The 23,894-nt window shown below is 43.0% G+C and overlaps 1 protein-coding gene and 2 non-coding genes across 10 annotated transcripts in view; 1 reads left to right on the top strand and 2 right to left on the bottom strand.

Annotated features, from left to right (window-relative positions):
* LOC126237173 (uncharacterized) overlaps positions 1-23,894 on the bottom strand; it is a 753,602-nt gene that overhangs the window by 52,378 nt on the left and 677,330 nt on the right. For all 8 annotated transcript variants that reach the window (XM_049947036.1, XM_049947037.1, XM_049947038.1 and 5 more), the window contains 3 exons: positions 9,704-10,025; positions 3,164-3,361; positions 1,275-1,580 (listed from right to left, as the gene is read on the bottom strand). In XM_049947036.1, the coding sequence (XP_049802993.1) occupies positions 1,275-1,580; positions 3,164-3,361; positions 9,704-10,025 (826 nt within the window). The remainder of the gene's footprint in view (positions 1-1,274; positions 1,581-3,163; positions 3,362-9,703; positions 10,026-23,894) is intronic.
* Trnat-ugu (transfer RNA threonine (anticodon UGU)) lies at positions 4,773-4,847 on the bottom strand. Its single transcript has one exon. It is a non-coding gene; the product is annotated as a tRNA-Thr (tRNA).
* Positions 5,146-5,220, top strand: Trnat-ugu (transfer RNA threonine (anticodon UGU)). The gene has a single exon. It is a non-coding gene; the product is annotated as a tRNA-Thr (tRNA).

The following is a 23,894-nucleotide window of genomic DNA, read 5'->3' on the forward strand; positions in this document are numbered from 1 at the left end:
CTGTCCTTTCCCTGGGCTCCCTCTTCCCCCACCCTTCCACCCTGTTTTCTCTCTGCCTACCCTCTCCCTACCTCCCCCCCCCCCCCCCGCCGAGTCCTTTTGTATTCCGCTCCTCTGCCTATCCACACTCCCTGTCGCGTCTGCCCAGCAGCCCCCCCCCGCCCCCCTCTTATGGGTCCTCGTCCTCCATCGGCTCCTTTCCCCCCTCCCCCCTTCGTTTTTCCTCTCCTCCCCCCCTTTTCTATTTTCCCATCATCTGTCCAGGTTCCCCCCACCTGCCCTCGGCTGTGGTATGCCATATTTGCCAACTTTTTAGTCCAGTGTTCAAGTGAATGTTCAGTGTTGTTCGTCTTTCCAAAGTGTTGTGAACAGAAATCATGCTGTCGCTGGGTGTGAATTTTATGTCTCTTGCGAACAGAAACCAGACTGTCGCCGTGTTTTTTTTTAATTGTCTGTCTATTATTTTACCCGTGTGCTTCATATGTATTTTATTAGCATCATCATCCCTTTGTTTCTATGTTTTAAGTTCCACGTTTTTTTCCCGCCATATTACCATTTAAGTCTCCGATTTTATCGCCTGTTTTTATTGCTTATTATCTTCATCTTTTTAAAACAAATTCTCTAGGCTGACGAGCAGCATACTAAGCTGCTGCCAGCCCGCCCCCTTCGGGGGGAATCGAAACTCAATAAAGAAAAAAAAAAGCTCAGCCTCTCAGCCTGCCAGTCTAACCTTGCGTACGTCTCAGGACATATCGCCTCGCCTTGGACAGAGTATTTACTTTTGTGTTTTGTTTACGAGTGGACGTGGTTGTCTAGTTAGGTTTTCTTGACTCTGTTGTTCGTTCTTGTTGTTGTCGTAAGATCCTTCGTTGGTCGTGTCCGTCCTCTCCCGTTGTGTTGTTGCTCGCGGGCCGCTCTGTGGGTCCCGCCGCGTTTTCCGTCACTTCAACCCCGCGACTGTTCCGGTCGCCGTTACAACATGTTCGAAAATATTTCTCCAGTTCCTCCTCCCACAAACATGATGACATCTTACATTGCGCAAATGTACTGCACTGGTGTCGATTGATACTTGCTCTGGAAAGATTCATTTAAATTAGGAATAAATTGTTGCCAGTGGTGACTAGTCGCCAGGTTTACTTGCCAGAATTGGAGGTCGATATATTGTCCGGAATGTCGATGTTCCTATAATTCAGAGAAATAAGTATTGATACTGAAACATCGATGTATAGACTCCCGACATCGAGGGTCGTAGGACATCGGTAACACAGACTCACAGTGCGGTTGAGTGCCCCGCAGCGTTCGAGGTCCCTGAGCAGGCGCACGTAGAGGCGGTCCCCGGCGGCGGGGTAGCTGAGGATGTCGTGCGACAGCGAGGCCCCCCAGAAGAGCGCCCAGACGCGGCGCCGGCACGTCAGCAGGGCGCGGCCCAGCCGGCCCACGTACTCCAGCAGCACCTCGGCCGTCAGCCGCGACCCCGTGCACAGCTTGGCGTTCATCGGCTTCTTGTGGCCCACGTCGTCCTCGGACAGCTTCATGTACGGCCGCAGGTAGTAGTCTGTTGGCTGCAGCACGAAGCCCACCTGCCGAGCACACGTTCCCCCACTTACCACACACAACACTCTTGTTCTCAAAACACAAATATTTATTACCGAGCTTCCACTCCCACAGCGAACCTATCCTTGCCCGAATCAGACCTCAGAAAATTAGTTTCCAAAAAATATATAAACCCCCCTTTCCACTGTTACTTCGATAAATCTCGTTTCATGCCATTTCTGCTTTGATTCCTACTGTAATGAACACTGATGCGCCAAAAAATAATGACCACTTACTAAATAGCATGTTGGTACACCTAGGAAACGTAATACAGCAGCGATTCTGCCTTCCATGGATTCCACAAGTCCTTGGTAGGCATTCAAAGATATTGGCAAGACCCTCTAACCATCTCTGGACTTTGACGATCTTATGCATCAATTGGACAGAATTTGGCACGATATCGCTCAAGAGGACACCCAACGATTTTATCAATCAACGGCAAGCCGAAAAACTGTTTGCATAAGGGCCAGAGGTGGACCAACGCGTTGTTGACTTCTCTTGAACAAATCATCCAATCCCTCTTCTAACAATACCACTTGCAAAGTAGGTTAGAAATCAGATTAATAATGTTGCTCACGCAGCATATGTTCGCTTTATAGGGCAACAACGAAGTTATTGACTGTGGATTGTATCGTCAGAATTGACTGTGGATGGTATCGTCAGAATGGAAATAATGAAGTCACTGTAAAAAAGTCATTAATTTTGGCACTTATCTTGAATGGATTCCCACGTACATTTCGTCGAAGTTGTTAAGGCTCATCTTGTTGATTCTAGGGTGATACCACTTTGACTGCTAGAAGGTTCAGATCTGTATTTTAGCAATATTTGAAGACCTAACAAATGCGTTTTTCAGAAATTTGTTAATGATCAAACAATCCCAGATCAGAACAATGGTATGGTAGAAATAATTTTTGACTTCGTGTTCACGATTTTCATTTTTATTAAACTTCTTGTAAATTCACATATACTTCTTCTTAATTGTCACATCATCGAGAAAACAGTTTTGTATCAATCTTCATATATTTAATTTCCACTTTAACCGAACACAAGACTTGACTGTTCTTTTACAAAGCGAAATAACAACTTAACTTCTGCAAAGTGAAACAAAGACTGCTCTGTGCGCATTTGCGCCAAAACGGTTACAAGTAAGTCAAAGATTATGACAGTCTCACAGAAATGAATACGCACAAGAACCATATCACTGTAATATATCGATACATCGGAGTACCTATACATTAATAAAACCAAATGTGATTACTGTCACAAAAACATGTCTGTTACTTCGCAGAAAAGTAGTACGATATTACTGGTATTGAGAACTGGGGTTGGAGTGCCGTAATGGTCATGTAAATAAAGAACCATTACATTATGAAACTGTAATCATTTCTTTGCTGTACATGTACATCACATCTACCAATTTCCGTTCCATTCGATAATTTCTTCGTGATGAGTCTTTTTTTGTCTTAGAGTGTATGTGATCATTGTTACTGAACTTGAACAACCTGTTTAGAGAGCTTGCAGATAACAGGTTTAAAATGTGTGGCAAGAAACTGAACAGAATGAAATAAACCTTGAGGTAGCTGAAGATGCCCATCCAGGGCGCGTCCTCGCCGAAGGCGCTGCGGTAGCCGGCCGCGTGGAAGGTCTTCCAGAGCCAGGGGCAGTCGTCGAAGGCGACCTTGTCGTTCGGCCAGCACGCGTTGCGCAGCTCCGCCTCCGACATGCCCGCCAGCACCGGCACCAGATTCGGGAAAGTGTTGTCGCCCACCTGCCAAACAGCCAGACTACTCCAGTAGATCACCTTCCCAGCGTCCACTTCATACTCCGATGAGGCTCTAATTGAGCCACGATGAATTTCTACTCTGCAGGTTTGTGCTTAACTATACTACTGCTAGCCATCAAAAAACTGGAAATCTGTGGTTAGGTCTTATGGGACCAAACAGCTGAGGCCATCGGTCCCTAAGCCTTCACACTGCTTAATCTAACTTAAACTAACTTACGCTATGGACAACACACACACACCCATGCCCGAGGGAGGACTCGAACCTCTGACGGGGGGAGCCGTACGGACCGTGACAAGGCGCCTTAGACCGCGCGGCTACCCCGCGCGGCTAGCGATCAAAAGTTTAACACCATGAACGGAAGCGAATAACAAAATATCACTGTGTGCTCGCATACAGCTCAGAGGGGAAGAACACAGGCTTCAATCTGTAAGTCATTTGCGGATATATAAGCTGCGAAATTAAGAAGACATAGCTGCTCTGGTTACTTAGTTACATGCTCCATAGATCGCCTGAACGATTCTTCTATCGATATAAGACATTATGGAAATGAATGCTCCAAACCAGTTGCAATAAGGTGAGGCGTTTTTTAATATTATACACGATAGGCCAGTTTCGGCTTATTGCCGTTACCAAGTGACCTGCGAAATAACATTAGTAAGATTATCTGTATATGAATTGTGGCTGTTTTACGTTTACATTTGCGCTGTCACTTACGTCTAGCTGGAAGTGACGACCATATTGCATCTATTGTAAAGTCTGTCTGTCAGTCTCAGTAAGTAGTTCTTGTACTAATCTAAATGTAAAAATACATTTTTGTCAGATATTTTGACAGTTGAGTTTTGACAGTTCTTTACTAAGATGCTAAATGTTTACAAACTATATACGGCTTAACAGAGATTATGTTAGCTATCGTTGTTCTTATTTTCCTTTAAATTTTATCTATGGTCCATGTAACTTTTGTTTACCATATGGCTATGTCTTTTCGTGTTGTATTATGTCAATAAAGTTTTCTAGACAGTATTTATGTTTAAAATCCGGGTGTTCGTTTAGAATTTCCTGTGGATATTTCCTTGTATGAATATAAATTTCCAGTTCTTCGAGAATGTTCATAGTAAGTCCTTTCGGTATTTTGTGTAGTATTACAAAGTCAGTTTCAATTTTCTCCGCTTTGTAGTGTTAAGTTTTCTGTTCTTCTTTTTCTATTTTCTTTCTTTTACAGCCTACCAATTTTCAAATAGGAATTTGTCTATGGAGTAGAAGAAGTTAACCAGAAGAAATGATTTCAGATTAGATTTAAAACTTCTTTTGATATGTGTCAATGTAATGATAATTAAATGGACACCCTAGCTGCAAACAGGCGTTGATGTGCTTCATTGGGGACACGTTGAAAATGTGTGCCCCGACCGGGACTCGAACCCGGGATCTCCTGCTTACATGGCAGACGCTCTATCCATCTGAGCCACCGTGGGCACAGAGGATAGTGCGTCTGCAGGGACTTACCCCTTGCACGCTCCCCGTGAGATCCACATTCCCAACATGTCCACACCACTACATTCGTAGTGCGCCTAATAGATGTTTGCCCAACATACTCATTACTCGTGGCAGATTAATCTACCAAGTCCCGTACGAGTTCGGGCATACGTGTGCGTTCGCACAAGAAGGTCATCTATTAGGCGCACTTCGAATGTAGTGGTGTGGACATGTTGGGAATGTGGATCTCATGGGGAGCGTGCAAGGGATAAGTCCCTGCAGACGCACTATCCTCTGTGCCCACGGTGGCTCAGATGGATAGAGCGTCTGCCATGTAAGCAGGAGATCCCGGGTTCGAGTCCCGGTCGGGGCATACATTTTCAACATGTCCCCAATGAAGTACAGCCCGCATCTCGTGGTCGTGCGGTAGCGTTCTCGCTTCCCACGCCCGGGTTCCCGGGTTCGATTCCCGGCGGGGTCAGGGATTTTCTCTGCCTCGTGATGGCTGGGTGTTGTGTGCTGTCCTTAGGTTAGTTAGGTTTAAGTAGTTCTAAGTTCTAGGGGACTGACGACCATAGATGTTAAGTCCCATAGTGCTCAGAGCCAACCAATGAAGTACATCAACGCCTGTTTGCAGCTAGGGTGTCCATTTAATTATCATTTCATTTCTAGCAAAGCTGCATGGTCATCCACAGTAACTGTTCTTTCGGGGGCAGATACTACCGTCATATATAATGTGTCAATGTTTTACGTTCTTGGACACATGGTAAAAAGTTTTGTTGGTGTATATTGAACTCCTTTCTGAATCACTGACAACTTCAGTAATGGCTACTACTACTAAATACTTCGTCCGAACAGGCCTTGGAAGGGCCAGCAGAACCGTCCGACCGCCGCGTCACCCTCAGGCTATAGGAGTCACTGGATTCAGATATGGAGGGGCATGTGGTCAGCACACCGCCCTCCCACCAGTGTACGTTTTCGTGGCCGGAGCCGCTAGTTCTCAATCAAGCAGCTGCTCTATTGGCCTCACGAGGGCTGAGTGCACCTCGCTTGTCAACAGTACTCGGCAGACTCGGATGGTGACCCGTCCTGGTGCTAGCCAAGTCCAACAGCGCTTAACTTCGATGATCTGGCAGGAACCGGTGTTACCACTGTGGCAAGGCCGTTGGCTTTTAGTAATGAGTAATACAGGCAATTTTGTTCTTCTAGTGATCTTGGTATGGACATCGTTCTTTTTCTCTCGGTGTTACCACTGTGGCAAGGCCATTGGCTTTTAATAATGAGTAAAACAGGCAGTTTTGTTCTTCTAGTGATCTTGGTATGGACATCGTTCTTTTTCTCAAGTTGTGGTGGATTCTATGACGAATTTCACTAGCGAATATGCAAGGGCTAATCAACAAAGACTGACGCTGATTTTTTTTCGCAGGCGTTTATTAATCCATTTCACGTTTAGATGATCTTTTTTAAAGTACGCCCCTCCTAGTTGAATGTACACTTCCAGTACTCGAACACTTGGTGCAGGGCATTCTTTGTAAGGTCCTTCAGAACCGCCACACTTTTCTTGAGCACTGTTTCAAAGTTCTCAAATGGAATGCCCCGAAGCTTTTGCTTTAGCGATGGGAATAAAAAAATCACAGGGTACAAGACTGAGGCTATATAAGGCGGATGAGGTACACAGCTAGTGATCAGTTGGGCTAGAAACTGCATGACTTGATTTGTGGCGTGAGAGCGCGCATTGTCATGATGAAGTCGCCACCCTGTCCGAGAAAGTTCTGGTCGTTTCCTTGCAATATGCTTCCTGAGTTTAGCCGATACTGACGAGCGGTATGCCGCTGTAACAGCAGTATCAGATGGAACGGCATGCTGGTAAATCATTCTATGACAGTCAAAAAATGTGATCACCATCACTTTACCTGCTGAAGCCTTCTTTGGTGTTGGAGAACCTGGCAATTTCCACACTGTGCTGGCTTGTTTCCCTACAGAATCATAATGATACTGCCATGCCTCATTATTGGTGATAATCGATTCCACAAATACTTCGCATCCAACAATTAAGAGAGGCAGCTCCTCACGGGTTGTCTCCATTCGTGCGGCCTTTTGTTCGGGAGTCAACACACTTGGCACCCAACGAACACAAGTTAATCGTAAAGTCAGTGCCATATGACATTCTCAATACTTCGCTAAGGTCACGTAATGTTATCCACCGATCTTCACGGACTATCTCAGCACCTGTGTTGATGTTGATTTCAGTCATAGCAGAAGCCAAAACATCAGACCCACCTTCCTTAATACAAACACATCGGCCTTCTTTGAATTCCTTGAGCCACCTAAACAATGTTACATGACGTAGTGCATCTTCACCGTACGCTTGCTGCAGCTTTTCGTATGCTTCAGTGGTTCCATGGTTTAAATGAACACAGAATTTTGTTGTGCAGCATTGTTCCTCTCTCGTCACATCGATTGTTTGGTATACGAAATACAAAGAGCATGTACAAAACAGAGCAATATACCAATCTACCGATACGAGATTAGCAGCCTATGGATATTATACATAAAAACCCGCTCTTTTCAAATATACATGGTACAGATAGGAAAATGTCACGAATGCTGCAGGAAAAACTGAATTTAAGTCTTTGATGATCAGCCCTCACATGCATTGCGGCGACACAGTTAAAGCGCCTAACTCGTTGAAGGGGTGATGGCTGTAGGTGAGCACTACAAGAATAACTTAATTGTTTCAATAGCTCAGTAATACACTTCTTCGAGTCCAAGTTTTAATCATTATTTACACCAGACATTTGAAGCATTCTACCATATTTACTGATTCCTGCTCAACTGTTATATCAGTTGTTGGTATGACTATTCGTTGTAGGAAGAGTCCATTTTGTGAGACTCACTTTATAATTCCTTGGAAAAAATAATTCACAATCTCTTGTGTTGATTTCTCTCCAATAGGATTTATTATAACACTAGTGTCGTCTGGAAAAATATCCATTCTACTTGTTGAACTTAAAGTGGAAGGTCAGTCACACGTAAGAAACAAATTGAACCGTATGGGGACTCCCTTTGTAATTTCTCCCCACCCACTAAATCTTTCTTCCCTTCCAACTCTGTCGGAATTATTCAACAGTTGTGTGTTAAACGATTAATTCTATAAAACTTAAGTTTTTCTAAGAGCGTGACGTGATCTACACAGAAACCTTGGAAAGAACACAAAAAATATCAATTGGCGGTATTTTACCATATAAGGCTTTTAATACTTTACGAGTGAATTTATAAATAGCAATCGCAGTCGAGAAATCCTTTTGGAATCCAAACTGTATTGTACTAAGTGAGCTGTTTTTACTTAAATATAAGGCTACTCTTGAGTGCGTCACTTTTTCGAATATTTAGGAAAGAGACGTCAGTAACGAAATTGGACGATAATTATTAAAGTCTTTGTTGCCACTTTTCTCACGAAGAATTTAACTATTGCGTATTTTGGTACATCTGGGAAAAATTCCTTGGGCCAGTGATTCATTACGTATGTCACTAGGGACATTACTTATGAAGTTGGAAGAACTTTTCAAAATTCGATTTTAAATTCCATCAATACTACATGAATTCTTGTCTTTTAGAATTTCATGTAATTCTATTAATTTTGGTGAAGGATGTTGATGCTACTTCTAGAAGTTTAAAGCTTTGTGGCATGACATTTTTAATATATTCTCTTCCTGCTTTGAGTAAACCATTTAATCCTCGCAACTTGTGAATTATGAATCACAACAGTGTCATTTAGTTTAATTTTTATGGTATCTTATTCACTGACTGGTTGTCGTGTCTCCCATTTAGCAATAACGAATACAGTTAGAATATTATTATTAGCATTGTTAATTTGGAAGGAAATACAAACTTCACGACATTTTAATGACTCTCCTTGAAATATTACAATACTATTAGTAGAATGCAAGTAAAATCAGATCTTGACTTCTTCTGGCCTTATTTCCCTCTTCCTCTTACACGAGATTTTAATTTCCTTAGCTACCAATCGTTTACTTTTTTTTTAATGGTTTCTCTGGATAACTTCAGACTCTGGATACTTTCAATTTCTAATACAAATTACTATGGAATACATTTGATTTAAGATTATTATCTCTTTCTATATATATCTGATCCCATACCATCTCGCGTATCTTTCTCTTAAAACGCTGTAGCCTGTTTTCATTAATAAGCATCATGATCAGATATTCCATTAATAATTAAGTACACATCAACTGCTTCAACCTGAGCACTGTCTATCAAAATGTTATGAATCAGTGTCCTTCCAGCTGGCAGCAATAACGCCTCTTATCTGGCGTAAAGCCGAACTGAGCCTGGATGGCAGATACTGTGGGCTAACAGAATGGATTGAGAAATTACTGTAATTCAGATAGCAGTACATCTCTGAAAGCATTTAACTAGCTTGTGTTTCAACGGAAGAAATAAGAGCATCGCCTTATTTCATTTCTGTTCATCATAAACATGCACCGCGACATCAAGAGGCAAGTACGTGGCACAAAAACATATCGTTCATTTGTATGTAATTCTAATGTTAGACCGCTATGAGAAAGTATAAGATAATGCATTACGAAGAGGTAAAGTCCGTAACGGTTTCCCTAATATGGGCTCGGTACCACAGCTCCTCTATGCAGTGGTTCCTCACGCTACCTGATGCCTTGGTCTGAGATGGTCATATAGACCGAAACTGCTAACCCGAATCAGTAACAATAATTTATTGCGATCTGGGGTTCTTTTTATTAAAACATTAATTATAATCGCCGCGTTACGTAACGATGTAAGAAACTGTCGTTTTAAGTGGCGCCAAGGCGAGGGCCTACCTTGTTGTAGCCGAGCATCTCGATGGCGCCCAGCCTGCGTAGCTCGGCGAGCGTGCCGTTCATCTGGCGGTGGAAGTTGAGCCTGGAGACGGCGTCGATGCCGACGATGAGCACCGAGGGCCGCTCAGAGAAGGACTCGTCGTCGTCGCCTACGTCGGTGAGGTTGACCACGCGCTCCTCGACGCGGGGCTTGAGCGGCACGAAGGCGTGGTAGTCGCGGAACACGACGCTGCCATTGGTTGGCGAGCGGCACTCCACCTTCACGAACTCCTCCCCGGACACGTCGGTGCCGCTCTCGAACGGCACGCACTCCTCAGCCATCCTGCGCAGTAGCAACAGTTACGCAGCTTCGGGATGCCGCTCATTATTTCCCCATACAACCGTAAGGAGGTACTGATGCAAAACTGTACCGTAGTGATCATGTACCCCTGGCAGAACTGCCGAAGTTTCCCACCCCCCTCTCCCCTTGCTCCCCAGCCCCACCCCGTAAAATCACCTGAATGAAAATTTTGCTACACATTTTTATCAAATTTTATTCCTTTTTAGGTAAGATTGTTAAAGGCGAAGCATTTTTAATAAATTATATTTGTACAGAATATTGCACACGACAAATGAAATGTATCATTGTAGTAAATAAATTACAAGTTCTATAAACTTCATAAAAAGAATGAGAGTAAGAACAAGTTATTTGTGCTGTTTTTTATGGCAAATTCGTTTTACTGTGATATATAACAAAGACCAGATTTTATTTGTTTTTCATTAGTAACTAATTAGAAATAAAAGAAAAATGGCTATAATAAAGAGCTGAGAAAATATGCTTTTCCAAACGGTTTATAACAGGTTTACTTTACGGTTCCTTGCTTTGAGGGAGGAAAAGTAGTTGATTATACGGGCTGTCCCAGAGATGTTGCGGCGACAAACTTCGAGAGATTATAGAGGATGTCTTCAGGAACAAATCGAGGACAGGAACCTGTCTCCAGAAACGTCATCCAATGACGGTACAGAGCGTTGAAGTTAGAAGCGGCGCCTGCCACTAGGCCACCCCTTCGACAGCAAACATGACTTGGTACACTGATGGACCATAGGTGGAACGTCTTGCAATGTTGCTTGTTATTCAGTGATCGCGACTGATTACCACGATCGCCAGTGGAGAAGATGGATTTAGCTCCCGTGCAGAGACGCCTTGCTCCTATGAATGCGCCGGCCGTGGTGGCCGTGCGGTTCTAAGCGCTTCAGTCCGGAACCGCGGGACTGCTGCGGTCGCAGGTTCGAATCCTGCCTCGGGCATGGATGCGTGTGATGTCCTTAGGTTAGTTCCGTTTAAGTAGTTCTAAGTTTTAGGGGACTGATGACCTAAGATGTTAAGTCCCATAGTGCTCAGAGCCATTTGAACCATTTGAACCTATGAATGCGTGTCGTGTGTAGCTGTTGGATGACCTCGAACTGAGCATCTGGAAGGAATGAGCAGACCTGTCTATACAAGTGCAACAACACAGTGTTGCTAGATCTCTCGCAGTGCTGGCAGTCTCATTACTTATTTCACACGCCTCATATTCTATCGACAAAACGGCTAAATTTTGACTGTCTGTTTCCACTCACAGTCGACTCTTAAGACTGAGCAAGGTTAGCAAACTGGACTCGCATTAGGGAGGAAGACGGTTCAAATCACGTGCAATCCAGATTTAGGTTTTCTGTGATTTCCCTAAATCGCTCCTTTTTCTGAAAGGGTCGCTGCGGATTCCCTCCACACCCATGAAACATTCCGAGCTTGTGCTCCGTCTCTAATGACCTCGATGTTGATGAGACGTTAAATCATAATCTTCCTTCCATTCGTTTCGACCTTAAGTAGTTTTATTCATCATCTTTAACTTACTTGAAGTGTGTTCAGAAGACGCTCATGTCGCTGGATGGTCATAAATATCATAAAAATACGAGTATTCCCTTGCTTATATAAGCATCTCTTAAGCCACGCTTTCGGAAAGCCTTCAGAATGATGAAATGGGATGCCGTGTCAGTTATCTTCATCAGCTCTTTCAACTGCAACGTAAAATCAACCATTTTATTTACTGACTCCGCAGCATCAATATCTCTACTGGAAATTTGTCAAGGTAAGACGCAAAGCTTACATTTGCGACGTTTCTCAATGCGAAATTAAAATCGGAAGAAATGGAGTGATGTAAGTGAGATCTGCTTTCCACGTCACTTTTTTATTGTATCAAACTGAAGCGCTGAAGTAGGGTCTCGCTCCAACCCTCAGCTACAGTAATCGGCGAAAATCGGAAATCTACCACCATTACCGTATTTACGTTAATACCCGGTCGCCGAACTTTCATATGCTGCTATTACGTATCGCGGTAGCAGTAAGAACTGCACTGATGGAAACGAGTGAGTTTTGCAGACGGCAGCTGTGCGAAAAAAAGTGCATTATAGCCATATAAACCAGGTTAGCGATACAAGGCTTGTTCAGTAGTACTCGTTTGTTTATGATGTTACTTGACAAAATAGGACTGCACAAATGATACTGAGACAACAACAGCGTGAGTTTAGTCTCGGGCTGAGGTAAACATCTCTCCTTGCAGGCAGACGTCAGGAATATTTGGGTAGGAGAACTCACGTACCCTTTCAGGTTAGTTCCTCAATTAACTTTCTTTTTGATCAGTTCCTGCGAGTCTCAGTACCTGCACCCCTGCCAGGGGACAGTCTCGCCATGCTCTCGGTGCGGTACTGAGTTGCGACACAATACCGCTTAGCAGTATTGTCAGAAAGTGAAGCTTCTAACCACCAGAGAACATAGTTCCGACGCAATATCATTCGTTCAACGGCACTAACATTGTTCTCTCTCTCTCTCCCTCTCTCTCTCTGACTCTCTGTGTCTCTGTCTGTCTGCATACATAGTGTGTAATAAAGTGATACCGACCCACTATATGACTTCAACCGAGTATAGACTTGGTCGTACTGAGGGGATAGCCAAATACGCCTCCCACAAAGTAACGAAGGGAACGCAAAAATCGATCGAAAAAAATGAAATAGGAAAGTCGATTTATGAATGATCACAAGCAAAACCAACGCGTTTTTCACAACGCGTTTTACTATGGGGAGGGAGGGGGTGTATGAAGGGGGGGTGGGGGTAATGCACTTTGTGCCCACCCAAAAATAAATAAAAAAAGAACCAAACCTTTAATTGTTGTTCACTTAAATTAACAGCATGCTTTTGAAATAATTACTGATGTGCAAGTAGTGAAAATAACCTTTAGCGCACTCTTTGCAACATCAGTGGATTTTCAGTAACGTGTACTACCAACCTTACGTTATGATTGTCCACAAAAAAATTGAAAAATGGAAATTTCGTTAATTGTTGTTGACGTTTACCCACAACATAATTTTTTAAAAGATACTGATGTGTGAGGGTGATCCTGAAACAGAAAATATTGTATACAACATTCACTGTGCAAATAACATCAACTTCCTATACTTAAATTTTTGGATTAAGCTTAATTTAAAAATTCAAAACATCTATGGAAACTGGTAGATGAATTCATTAAAAACAATAAACTTTTTTTTCAAAATTTTAAAATGCGTATCAACCGACTCAAGTCCAATATTTTCAAAAGGTGGACGTAATGTATCCCCGTCCCGCCCCTTGGTATTGCGAGCGTTAACGAGAAAAGGCTCGTATGTTCTCCATCCCCCCCCCCCCCCTCCCGGTGTTCTTCTCACTACGAAAAGAAGCCTCTCCACCACCTGGAGAACGTAAGCGCGAGCCATTTGTTGTCACCGTGTCATTTCTGCAGTGTCATAAAGCAGCATCATAAAGAAACGAATACACAAACGGACGTTTGTCGCTAATGTGGTTTACATGCCAACAGCGCACTTTGATTCACACAGCTCGCTCATGTTCAACAATGCAGTTCTTGCTGCGATCCGCTACGGTACTGTTAGATCTCAAAGTTTGGACCGAGCGAGATGGCACAGTGATCAGCACACTGGACTCGCATTCGGCGTTCGGAAGGACGAAGGTTCGAATACCCGTCCGTTTATCCAGACTTAGGTTTCCAGTGATTACCCTCAAATGCTCCAGGCAAATGCTGGGATGGTTCCTTTGAAAAGGGTGGCGCAGCCGATTTCCTTACCCATCCTTGATACAATATGAGCTTCTGCTCCCTCTCTAATGACAGCGCTTTCGACTGGACGTTAAACTCTCACCTTCCTTCCCTCCTTCCTTCCTCAAAGGTCAGTCGGTGAGCGGGAGCCGAAGCAAATACACTATAAGACAAAAAAAGAGAGGCACCACGAAGGAATTATCCAAATGGGACGGAACGCGGTGGATGTGATCTATACAAACAGACAAACACAACATTACAGTTTCAGAAAATTTTGATGATTTGTTCAAAAGAAAGGAAATAACAAACTCAGCAAGTCAATATCACGCTGCTTCACCTCTGGCCTTTATGTAAGCAGTTATTCGGGTTGGAATTCATTGATAGAGTTGCTGGATGTTCTCCTGAGGGATGTTGTTGTTGTCGTCTTCACTCCTGAGATTGGTTTGATGCAGCTCTCCATGCTACTCTATCCTGTGCAAGTTCCTTCATCTCCCAGTACCTACTTCAACCTACATCCTTCTGAATCTCCTTAGTGTATGCATCTCTTGGTCTTCCTCTACGATTTTTAACCTCCACGCTGCCCTCCAATACTAAATTGGTGATCCCTTGATGCCTCAGAACATGTCCTACCAACCGATCCCTTCTTCTAGTCAAGTTATGCCACAAACTCCTCTTCTCCCCAATTCTGTTGAATACCTCCTCATTAGTTATGTGATCTACCCATCTAATCTTCAGAATTCTTCTATAGCACCACATTTTGAAAGCTTCTATTCTCTTCTTGTCCAAAGTATTTATCGTCCATGTTTCACTTCCATACATGGCTACACTCCATAAAAATACTTTCAGAAACGACTTCCTGACACTTAAATCTATACTCGACATTAACAAATTTCTCTTCTTCAGAAACGCTTTCCTTGCCATTGCCAGTCTACATTTTATATCCTCTCTACTTCGACCATCATCAGTCATTTTGCTCCCCAAATAGGAAAACTCCATTACTGCTTTAAGTGTCTCATTTCCTAATCTAATTCCCTCCGCATCACCCGACTTAATTCGACTACATTCCATTATCCTCGTTTTGCTTTTGTTGGTGTTCATCTTATATCCTCCTTTCAAGACACTGCCCATTCCGTTCATCTGCTCTTCCAGGACCTTTGCTGTCTATGACAGAATTACAATGTTATTGGCGAACCTCAGAGTTTTTATTTCTTCTCCATGGATTTTAATACCTACTACGAACTTTTCTTTTGTTTCCTTTACGGCTTGCTCAATATACAGATTGAATAGCATCGTGGAGAGGCTACAACCCTGTCTCCCTACCTTCCCAACCACTGCTTCCCTTTCATACCCCTCGACTCTTATAACTGCCATCTGGTTTCTGTACAAATTGTAAATAGCCTTTCGCTCCCTCTATTTTACCCCTGCCACCTTCAGAATATCCTGAGGGATATAGTGCCAAATTCTGTTCATTTGGCGCTCTGGATAGTCAAAATCCCTGGATGGTTGGAGGACCCTGCCCCTTATGCTCCAAATATTCTTAATAGAGGAAAAATCAGGCGACCTTGCTGACCAAGGTAGGGTTTGGCAAGCACGAAGACAAGCAGTAGAAACTCTTACCACGTACGGACGGAAATTATCTTGTTGAAATGTACGCCCAGGATGGCTTGTCATGAGTGTCAACAAAATGGGGCGCAGAATATCGTCGACGTACCAGTGTTCTGTAAGAGTGGCGCCTATGATAACCAAAGGGATCCGGCTATGATAAGAAACTGCAACCGAGACCATAACTTCTGTATGTAGGGCCATATGGTGGGGGACAGTCAGGTTGGTACCCCATCGCCTTCGCTGGTCATCGGGCTCAGTTAGAAGCAGAACTAATCACTGAAGACAGTTCTATCCCAATCAATGAAATTCCGGACTGAAGACGTGTCTGGAGACGCCCCGAACATCGATGGTATGCCGGCCTGACAGTCACCCGCCATACGGCCCGACATCCACGAGTGAAGGTCGGGGTGCCATTTCCTTTCATAGCAGGACCTTTGATTGTCATTCCGGGCACCCTTACAGCACAACGGTACGTTGACGATACTCTACGCCCCGTTTGATAGCCTTTCATGGTAAGCGATCCTGGAGTTACGTTCCAGCAAGATAATGTCCGCCCGCATACGGTGAGAGTTTCTACTGCTTGTCTTTGTATTTTCCAAACCCTACCTGGGACAGCAAGGTCGTCGCGTCTTTTCCCAATTGAGAACGTTTGCAGCATTATGCACAAGATCATCATTCATGTCGCGATTTTGACGAGCTAACGCGCCAGTCGGACAGAATTCGGCAAGATATGCCTAATGAAGACGTCCGGCAACTCTTATCAGTCATTGCCAAGCCGAATAACTGCTTGCATAAGGCGCAGACGCTAAGCGGTGCGTTGTTGACTTGATCGTTTTATGAAGTTCTTCCTCTTGAGCCGGCCGCGGTGGCCGTGCGGTTCTGGCGCTGCAGTCCGGAACCGTGGGACTGCTACGGTCGCAGGTTCGAATCCTGCCTCGGGCATGGGTGTGTGTGATGTCCTTAGGTTAGTTAGGTTTAAGTAGTTCTAAGTTCTAGGGGACTTATGACCTAAGATGTTGAGTCCCATAGTGCTCAGAGCCATTTGAACCATCTTCCTCTTGAATAAATCACCCAGTTTTCCGAAAGTGTAACATTTGTTTGTCTGTACATGTACAACGTATTTACGTCCCATTCGGATAATTTCTTCGTGATGAAAGGCTTCTTTTCTTCTTCTTCTTCTTCTTCTTCTTCTTCTTCTTCTTTCTGAGAGTGCATTTTATTTGACCCAAAGCTTCCGATATTTTGCCGATTTCTGCTGAGCAATGGATTGACACGCGGCATTGGAGGGAGTAAGCACAAAAAGGTGGAGATGATTTGTAACTTACTTGGATCTCCAGCAGCACTTCTCTGCTCTCAGGTTTCTGCTGGTAAGATCAGCTAAATACATAACAAATAATTCAAGCATAAGCTTGACTGATAATGTTACGGGAGCTGTTCTTCTTTGTCCCTACAGACTGATATACTCTTTTCTTCTAACAAGGAGACCATGGAGCAATCGAATTCTCGTAATTTTTTTTTATATTGGTGGTACGCGAAGTACAGAACTCAAATATCAGCTGCCCAAAGCAGTGACATTCAGCTCTAAAAATGCTCGAGAAAATCTACTTTGAAGTTTGCTGAGCATCTTCAATAGCTTAACAAGAAACGATTTTGTTTCTATGGGCAACTTGGCTCTGTGACAGAATGCTTGTTTACCACGTAGGGGTCTTGGGGACCCACGATTGTGCGCTATTCAGACCTCAAGAAGATAGTGTTACAGTGTAGGGTGTGGAAAATTTTTGTGTCGGCGATTATGAAACCAAAACAGACCAGAATCAGCCTCCCCTTTGTCTCATAAAATGTTTGTATTCCAATGACATTTTCAATATCTAATTGTGTTTTTCAGTAGTTTTTTGTCTCTTTGGTTGGATTAGATATATTGGAATCTTCTACGACCCATTGCTTCTCGAACCATTTTCCCATAGTGTTATCTCTAACATACCATCGCAAGTTCGTTTGTGTTAACTTATAATTGTTTCTGATTTTTTTACCTATGTGTTGTGTCTTCCCTTTCTTACTACTAAATATCTTGTTTCCGTCTGCTCCACAAAAAATACAGTCTTCCTGATTTTAATACTATGCGAGTATAAAATATAAATTAACGTTCTCTTCCTCGAATTAACGAAATGTGTGTGATCTCCTACGGGACCAAACTGCTGCAGTCATCGGCCCCTAGACTTACATACTACTTAAACTAACCTATGCTAAGAACAACACACACCCATGCCCGTGGGAGGAGTCGAACGTCCGGCGGGAGCGGCAGCGCAATCTTTCTTTTCATGTTTAATGTGATGTTTTAATTGATTTGTACTGTTCAGTAACATAATCCGTATTGACATTAAATGTATCAAATAATGTTCTTAATAGGAATCACCCAACCAAATAGGTTTAGAGGTATCTTGTAGTAAGACTCAAGGAACGATAAAATACATAAGGAAAATTCGAGCAGCCAGAATAAATGCATCACGAACTCTTAAGACAAAGCAAACGTAAACAAATACGAAACGAAAATTTAAAACGAGAAATTCTATTAAAATGTAATCCACATTTCATTTCACTTTGTTATTATTGTACTCTTATAAGAAATAAAGTTTACGTTGTTGGGAAAAAAATGTTCGATTCCAAATCAATGCAAATTTTTAAACAATGGTGATGTGATGTTCTACGCGCAGATTATTTAAGCTTAAAATACATAAACACAGGCCGGCCGGTGTGGCCGTGCAGTTCTAAGCGCTTCAGTCTGGAACCGCGTGACCGCTACGGTCGCAGGTTCGAATCCTGCCTCGGGCATGGATGTGTGTGATGTCCTTATGTTAGTTAGGTTTAAGTAGTTCTAAGTTCTAGGGGACTGATGACCACAAATGTTAAGTCGCATAGTGCTCAGAGCCATTTGAACCATAAACATGGAAAAACAGTAATTAGCGCTCGAGACGTAATCGCTGGATCGCTGTTTCCTCGCTCATTTCGAATACTTGTCATTTAGTTATAAAATTCATCAATCATATGCTAATGATCACGTGTCTCATTGTAATTATTATGGAAACTGCATGTCCCCTTATATTCAATTTCAATCGCACACAAAAATTCAGTTTCAATGAAAACAGAATTTCTTAGTCGCTCGTCTTTCATAAAATATTCTTAATAAAGATTTATTACATTACGAACAAAGCATTACAATCTTTTCCATTCTTATGTATTTGAACGGAAATGCTCATGAGTCATGCACCTTCGTTTAATTATTTGAAGAGGTTAGGATGCAAAGCCAGGCCACCCCCACGTTAGGCGAACATTCTGACACAGAGCCACGTTGTCCGTTGAGAAAAATGACCTGATTCTAGAGTATAAAAGACGCTCGGATAACTTCAAAGTCGATTTTCTTGAGAATTTTTGAGAATTTCATCGAACTACTTTGGAAAATTGATATTTGAGGTCCGATCTTTATGTAACATAAACATAAAAAAACTCAGATTTCTGTCTGGTAACATTTTCAATAATGCTTCATTATTATTATACCTGTTTAAAAATTATAAAACTTGCTAAATCTCCGTAGAAAAAATGGAAAATAGGAAGTTTTCAGGAGAGTGGGCAGCTCTGGCAGATCACACAGGGTCATGTTGGCAGGGCTCTGCATGTAGACGATGTCTTCACTGACAAACTAAGTGTAGGAACTTATGTCTAGAAGCATCACCCAAAGACGCAACAGAGCGTCGAAACCGCGAGATCAACGCTTGGCGTGACACAGTCACTTCGCCGACAGATGTGACGTTGTGTTCTCACAGACTGGAATCGTACATTCACGCAATGGGTCTGACAGTATTGAGGGCGTTAGACTGTGTCGAGCCCATCCCCGCCTGTCACAACAACATCGTAGAGGGCGCTAGTGCAGCATCACCACTTCAATCGCTGTCTCTGCCCTTGCGACACGCGTAGCACGCTGTGGTTTCCACGCTCTATGGTGTAGCTGGATGACGTTTCCGGGCACGGGTTCGCACCCTCAATTTCTTACCAAAGACGCCCCCTCTTTTATGCCCTTCGAGACCATTATCGTATCACAGTGTAGGAAGAAATCCTACTTTTAGCACCCTTCTGTTAATAAATTAAGCTCTTCCATTCTTATGCTTGCTTATTTTTTCGTTTACCAGCAACCCACCCTCGCTTAGCATCGTTAACACTAGGTATCTACGGTGTGACGACTAGTTTGTAATATATACTGATATAGGCTACACAAATCTTCCTCTTGAATCTGTCTAAAACCGTATCAAAAACTCCACAGTAGTTCTTGAGATCAACCGTAACATTTAGATAGAAAAGCACGTCAGGTGCTTTAATTTTGATACGTACAGATTTACAGCAACTATATATTCGAATTTAAAATGTAATACTGACTACAGGTAATGAGTTCGTTCACTGTAGTCAAAACACGGAAATCGCTTCTTAACATACGTTAAATACATAATCAAAAGAAACGGAAAACAATATTTTCTATGTTTTACGGATATCACACAGTGTAGCAAAAACACTGAAATACAGCAACTATAGGATTTCCTACTATTTGAGGCACACAACAGACCAAGGTAGCCGAACGGTCTGAGGCGCTGCAGTCACGGACCGTGCGGCTGGTCCTGGCGGAGGTTCGAGTCCTCCCTCGGGCATGGGTGTGTGTGTTTGTCCCTAGGATAATTTAGGTTAAGTAGTGTGTAAGCTTAGGGACTGATGACCTTAGCAGTTAAGTCCCATAAGATTTCACACACATTTGAACATTTTTTGAGGCCAAGGTATTTTCAATACCAAAGATAACCCAATTACTAGCCAACAGTGGGGTAGATAAAAATATTGTCCTTACTGCGATAAGATTTATATTGGTCACTCCACATTTGCTGGGCATGTATTGAGTGAGGACCACAATTTCCAGCCACAGTGCCCAGTCTTCCATCTAGCAAACGAAAACCAAAATCTTAAATTGTTGGAAACACTGGAATCTCCAGGTTTAATGCGGAATGTCCAGACACAGCTAAAAAATCCCCCTTCTCTAAACTTCGTTTAATACCATCAGTTTTCCAGTGCTTCCTTTACTGACTGTTCTTTTTTAGTTCTTCATTTTCCTGTATTTGTTTCTTTAGTACTCTTGTCAGCTATTAATTTTATTTTGTAGAGACTGTTAATTTAATTTAAAATCTTATATAGGAACTTTATTTCGAGATTCGTTTTAATGGTCTTTTTCTGGTTTGGTCCCTTCATAAGGAGCGATCAAAAAGTTTCCGTTCGAAGATTGTACAGTACAGAATCGGTATCCCAGTCAGACGAAATCACCGTGAGCACTGAGGCAATAATCCCACCGACAAACGACGTTGAAGATACCCATCTGGCGAAAAAACGCATCCTGCTGCGCGAGGAATTCCGTATCTGCTGCTGCACATCCTTGTCCGACAGGGAGCGTCTACCCGTCGAAGCCTTTATAAAGAGACCAAACGCGTGATAACCGCACGGGGAGAGAACAGAACTACTGGATAGGTGCTCGAGTGTCTCCCACTTGAGCTGGTCTGTGATGAGGCTAACCTCCCAGATAGACCGGCATCTTGTATCGAATCGCGACCAGCTCGGAAGTTGCCGCGCCATTCCACAGTCCATTATGGTTTCTGCCAAACATGCTACCTCACATACATTCTTCAGTCTCTGATGGATATTCACAGGTGTTTGTCCTCCGACACCCAAGAAGCGAGGAACAGCACGTTGGTCCTGTTTGGACGCACTTAGTAACAGCATCGCCATTGTTCACGTTTCCGCATTTATCGCATGCACATCAGAAAGACACGAATTTCACACTAATCTCTTGCCTACACGTCGGTTCTTATATACTTAGATCGGAGTCACACTACATTGCATATATACTGCAGCGACACCGTCAAATGGAAGCTTTTTGATTGCCGCTTACATTTAAGCATTTAATGTTAAACTTGTAACTTGTTAATTGCATTACCACTTCACTGTCAAAGATGATATTTATTCTATGTTCGTGCCTCACTCTAGGTGAGCAACATCTTTCCCAATCCTATTTACAAATATTGTAACCTCTTTGACAATGAGAGTTGTAGACTGGTGATGGCCGTCTAAGCCGAAACTCAGTTAACTAAATCGACAACAGACGTTCAGCTTCTAAATGAATCGTAGTTCACAGGAATCCGACATAAGGTACTTGAGTTACCCAGCAGACAAATTGACCAAATGCAGTGCCGCAGTGGTTAGCACACTGGGACTCGCATTCAGGTGGACGAAGGTTTAATCCAAACCCGCCCGTTCTGATCTATGTTTTCCGTGATTTCCCTAAATCACTTAGGACAAATGTCGAGATGGTTACTTTGAAAGGGCGCGGCCTACTTCCTTCCCCATCATTCCCTAATCTGATACGACCGATAACCTCACTGTTTGGACCCTCCTCCAAATCGACCAACCAACAAGAAAAACTGTTGCGCTCAGTAAATAAAGCAAGCTTTACCGAATTTTAATTCGAAAACTAGTAAACATTTAGGAGATAATTTTATAAAATTTGTCTTCTTTTGGAGTCAATTTTCTAATTTTTCGTCCAATTTGAAATGCAATAGACCAAGTTAGTATACTTTCAACTACTGTTGGCAGAATCCTCTTCTGTGTTTCTTGTGGTATTTGCCCTGTTACACAGAATTCCACTTACATCTTAATTGCTTCTCTTGCCTGTTGGACCCTGCCTTCCATATCTCCTTCACAGCTTCCCGAAGTATGGATTACCGATCCTAAGAATTTAAACTGCTTTAATAGATCCTTGTGGTAGAACTACATTCCTTCCATTTCCTCCCACTAATAGATATTCTGTCTTGATAATATTTTTTCGAAGCCCTCTTCATTATCATATATTTTTAATTCTCCCTACTTTACGATATCAGGGCTTCATCATTGGCAAATACTAATGAGTAGATAGTTCCATGCTAGGAAGGCATTCATACGTTCACACGATTGCTTCCAACGTTCCAGCGTACATTGCATATATATTTTAAACAAGGTCGGTGACATACTGCATCCCTGTCCAAGTACTTTTGATGTGTGAATTTACACATTAATACAATCATTTTCAGAAAAAAAGGAACAACTTGAAAGACTAGAGATAAAATGTTCATATTCACAACACATGGATAGCAGGGCAAGGAGAGAAAGAGCGCAATTGGTTTTAGTGTGGGTTGCCTACATCAGGGGCAAACCCATTGCTCTCTTTTGAATGACAGGTCCTTAACCTCTTGCTCGCCAAGCCTGCCCCTCCCCCTCCTCCTTCCAACCCCTCAGGAAACCTCCAATCCTCCACCTCCCCTTCACTGATGCAAGCACACTTTTGGTATCTATTTGATTGACTACTTAATTAAATTGATCAATTAATTAATCCCTCCACCACTGATAAGAGGGACGTGGCTAAATCGACAAGGCATAGCCTTTAATTTATGATGATGACCTCTGATAACACCCCCCCCCACCCCCACCCACTTCCAATAATTGGCGGCTCTATGGTGTAGAGTAAGGCTATCACTGACAGGAAATTTAATTATAAAGCAGACGGTTTATTTTTTAAAAAATCAGTTTGCAGGGGTTGGATCTCTCTTGCTCATCATTCTCTGCTATTTAGGAAGATGCAAGTCATCTAAAATACATCGAAAAGAAGTAATTATATCGATCGATTTTCTTTTCATCCTGATCGCGCAAGGCGTACCGTTATGAAACATCCATCACACGTAGTTAATCTTTCGATCGAGAAGCATGCGCCATCCACTGGCCCACATAGAACGACACCCATGCAGGCTCGTTGGAGCCGGAGTGTACAGGGGCTCCCACGAAGCGACCCGACCTGTCCTGTCCGTCAACGGCCGTGCCACGCGCCGGTGTCCAAGGGGTGGCCGCTGGGGCCGCATGACTAAGAGACCAGATTCACGCTAATCTCCGAACGAAAGCACCCGAGAAATTCCTTTCGAAACACGTGCTCCCTCTCTATTTCTCCTCGAGTAAAGTGCCACTGCCAGGCCTGTTTGGGCCGTCGGTGCGGTCGGACCGAACCACAAATAAAGCAGTGTTTACCCTGTAAACCCTTGTAGAAAACCGATGCACACGAGAACTCCTTCCAAGGCAAATGCCTGGATGAGAATCGATCCATAAATACTGCTGAAATTAATAAGTAATTAATTTCCTGTCACGTAATCATGATGTAGGGGATACTCAGGCGGATGCCGTAGCTGTCTCATACACGCAAATTGACGATGTCACAAAACTAGTTGCCGGCCGACTCAAAATACACTTTTAAAACAAGATCGTAGCAAACAGAGAGAGAGAGAGAGAGAGAGAGAGAGAGAGAGAGAGAGGGAGAGAGAGAGAGGGATAGCGCACCAGTTTGCTTTGGAAATGACATAAGAGCTCGCATGAGATATTTCATTCCG

Source organism: Schistocerca nitens, chromosome 2 (genome assembly GCF_023898315.1).
Source record: "Schistocerca nitens isolate TAMUIC-IGC-003100 chromosome 2, iqSchNite1.1, whole genome shotgun sequence".
NCBI lineage: Eukaryota > Metazoa > Arthropoda > Insecta > Orthoptera > Acrididae > Schistocerca > Schistocerca nitens.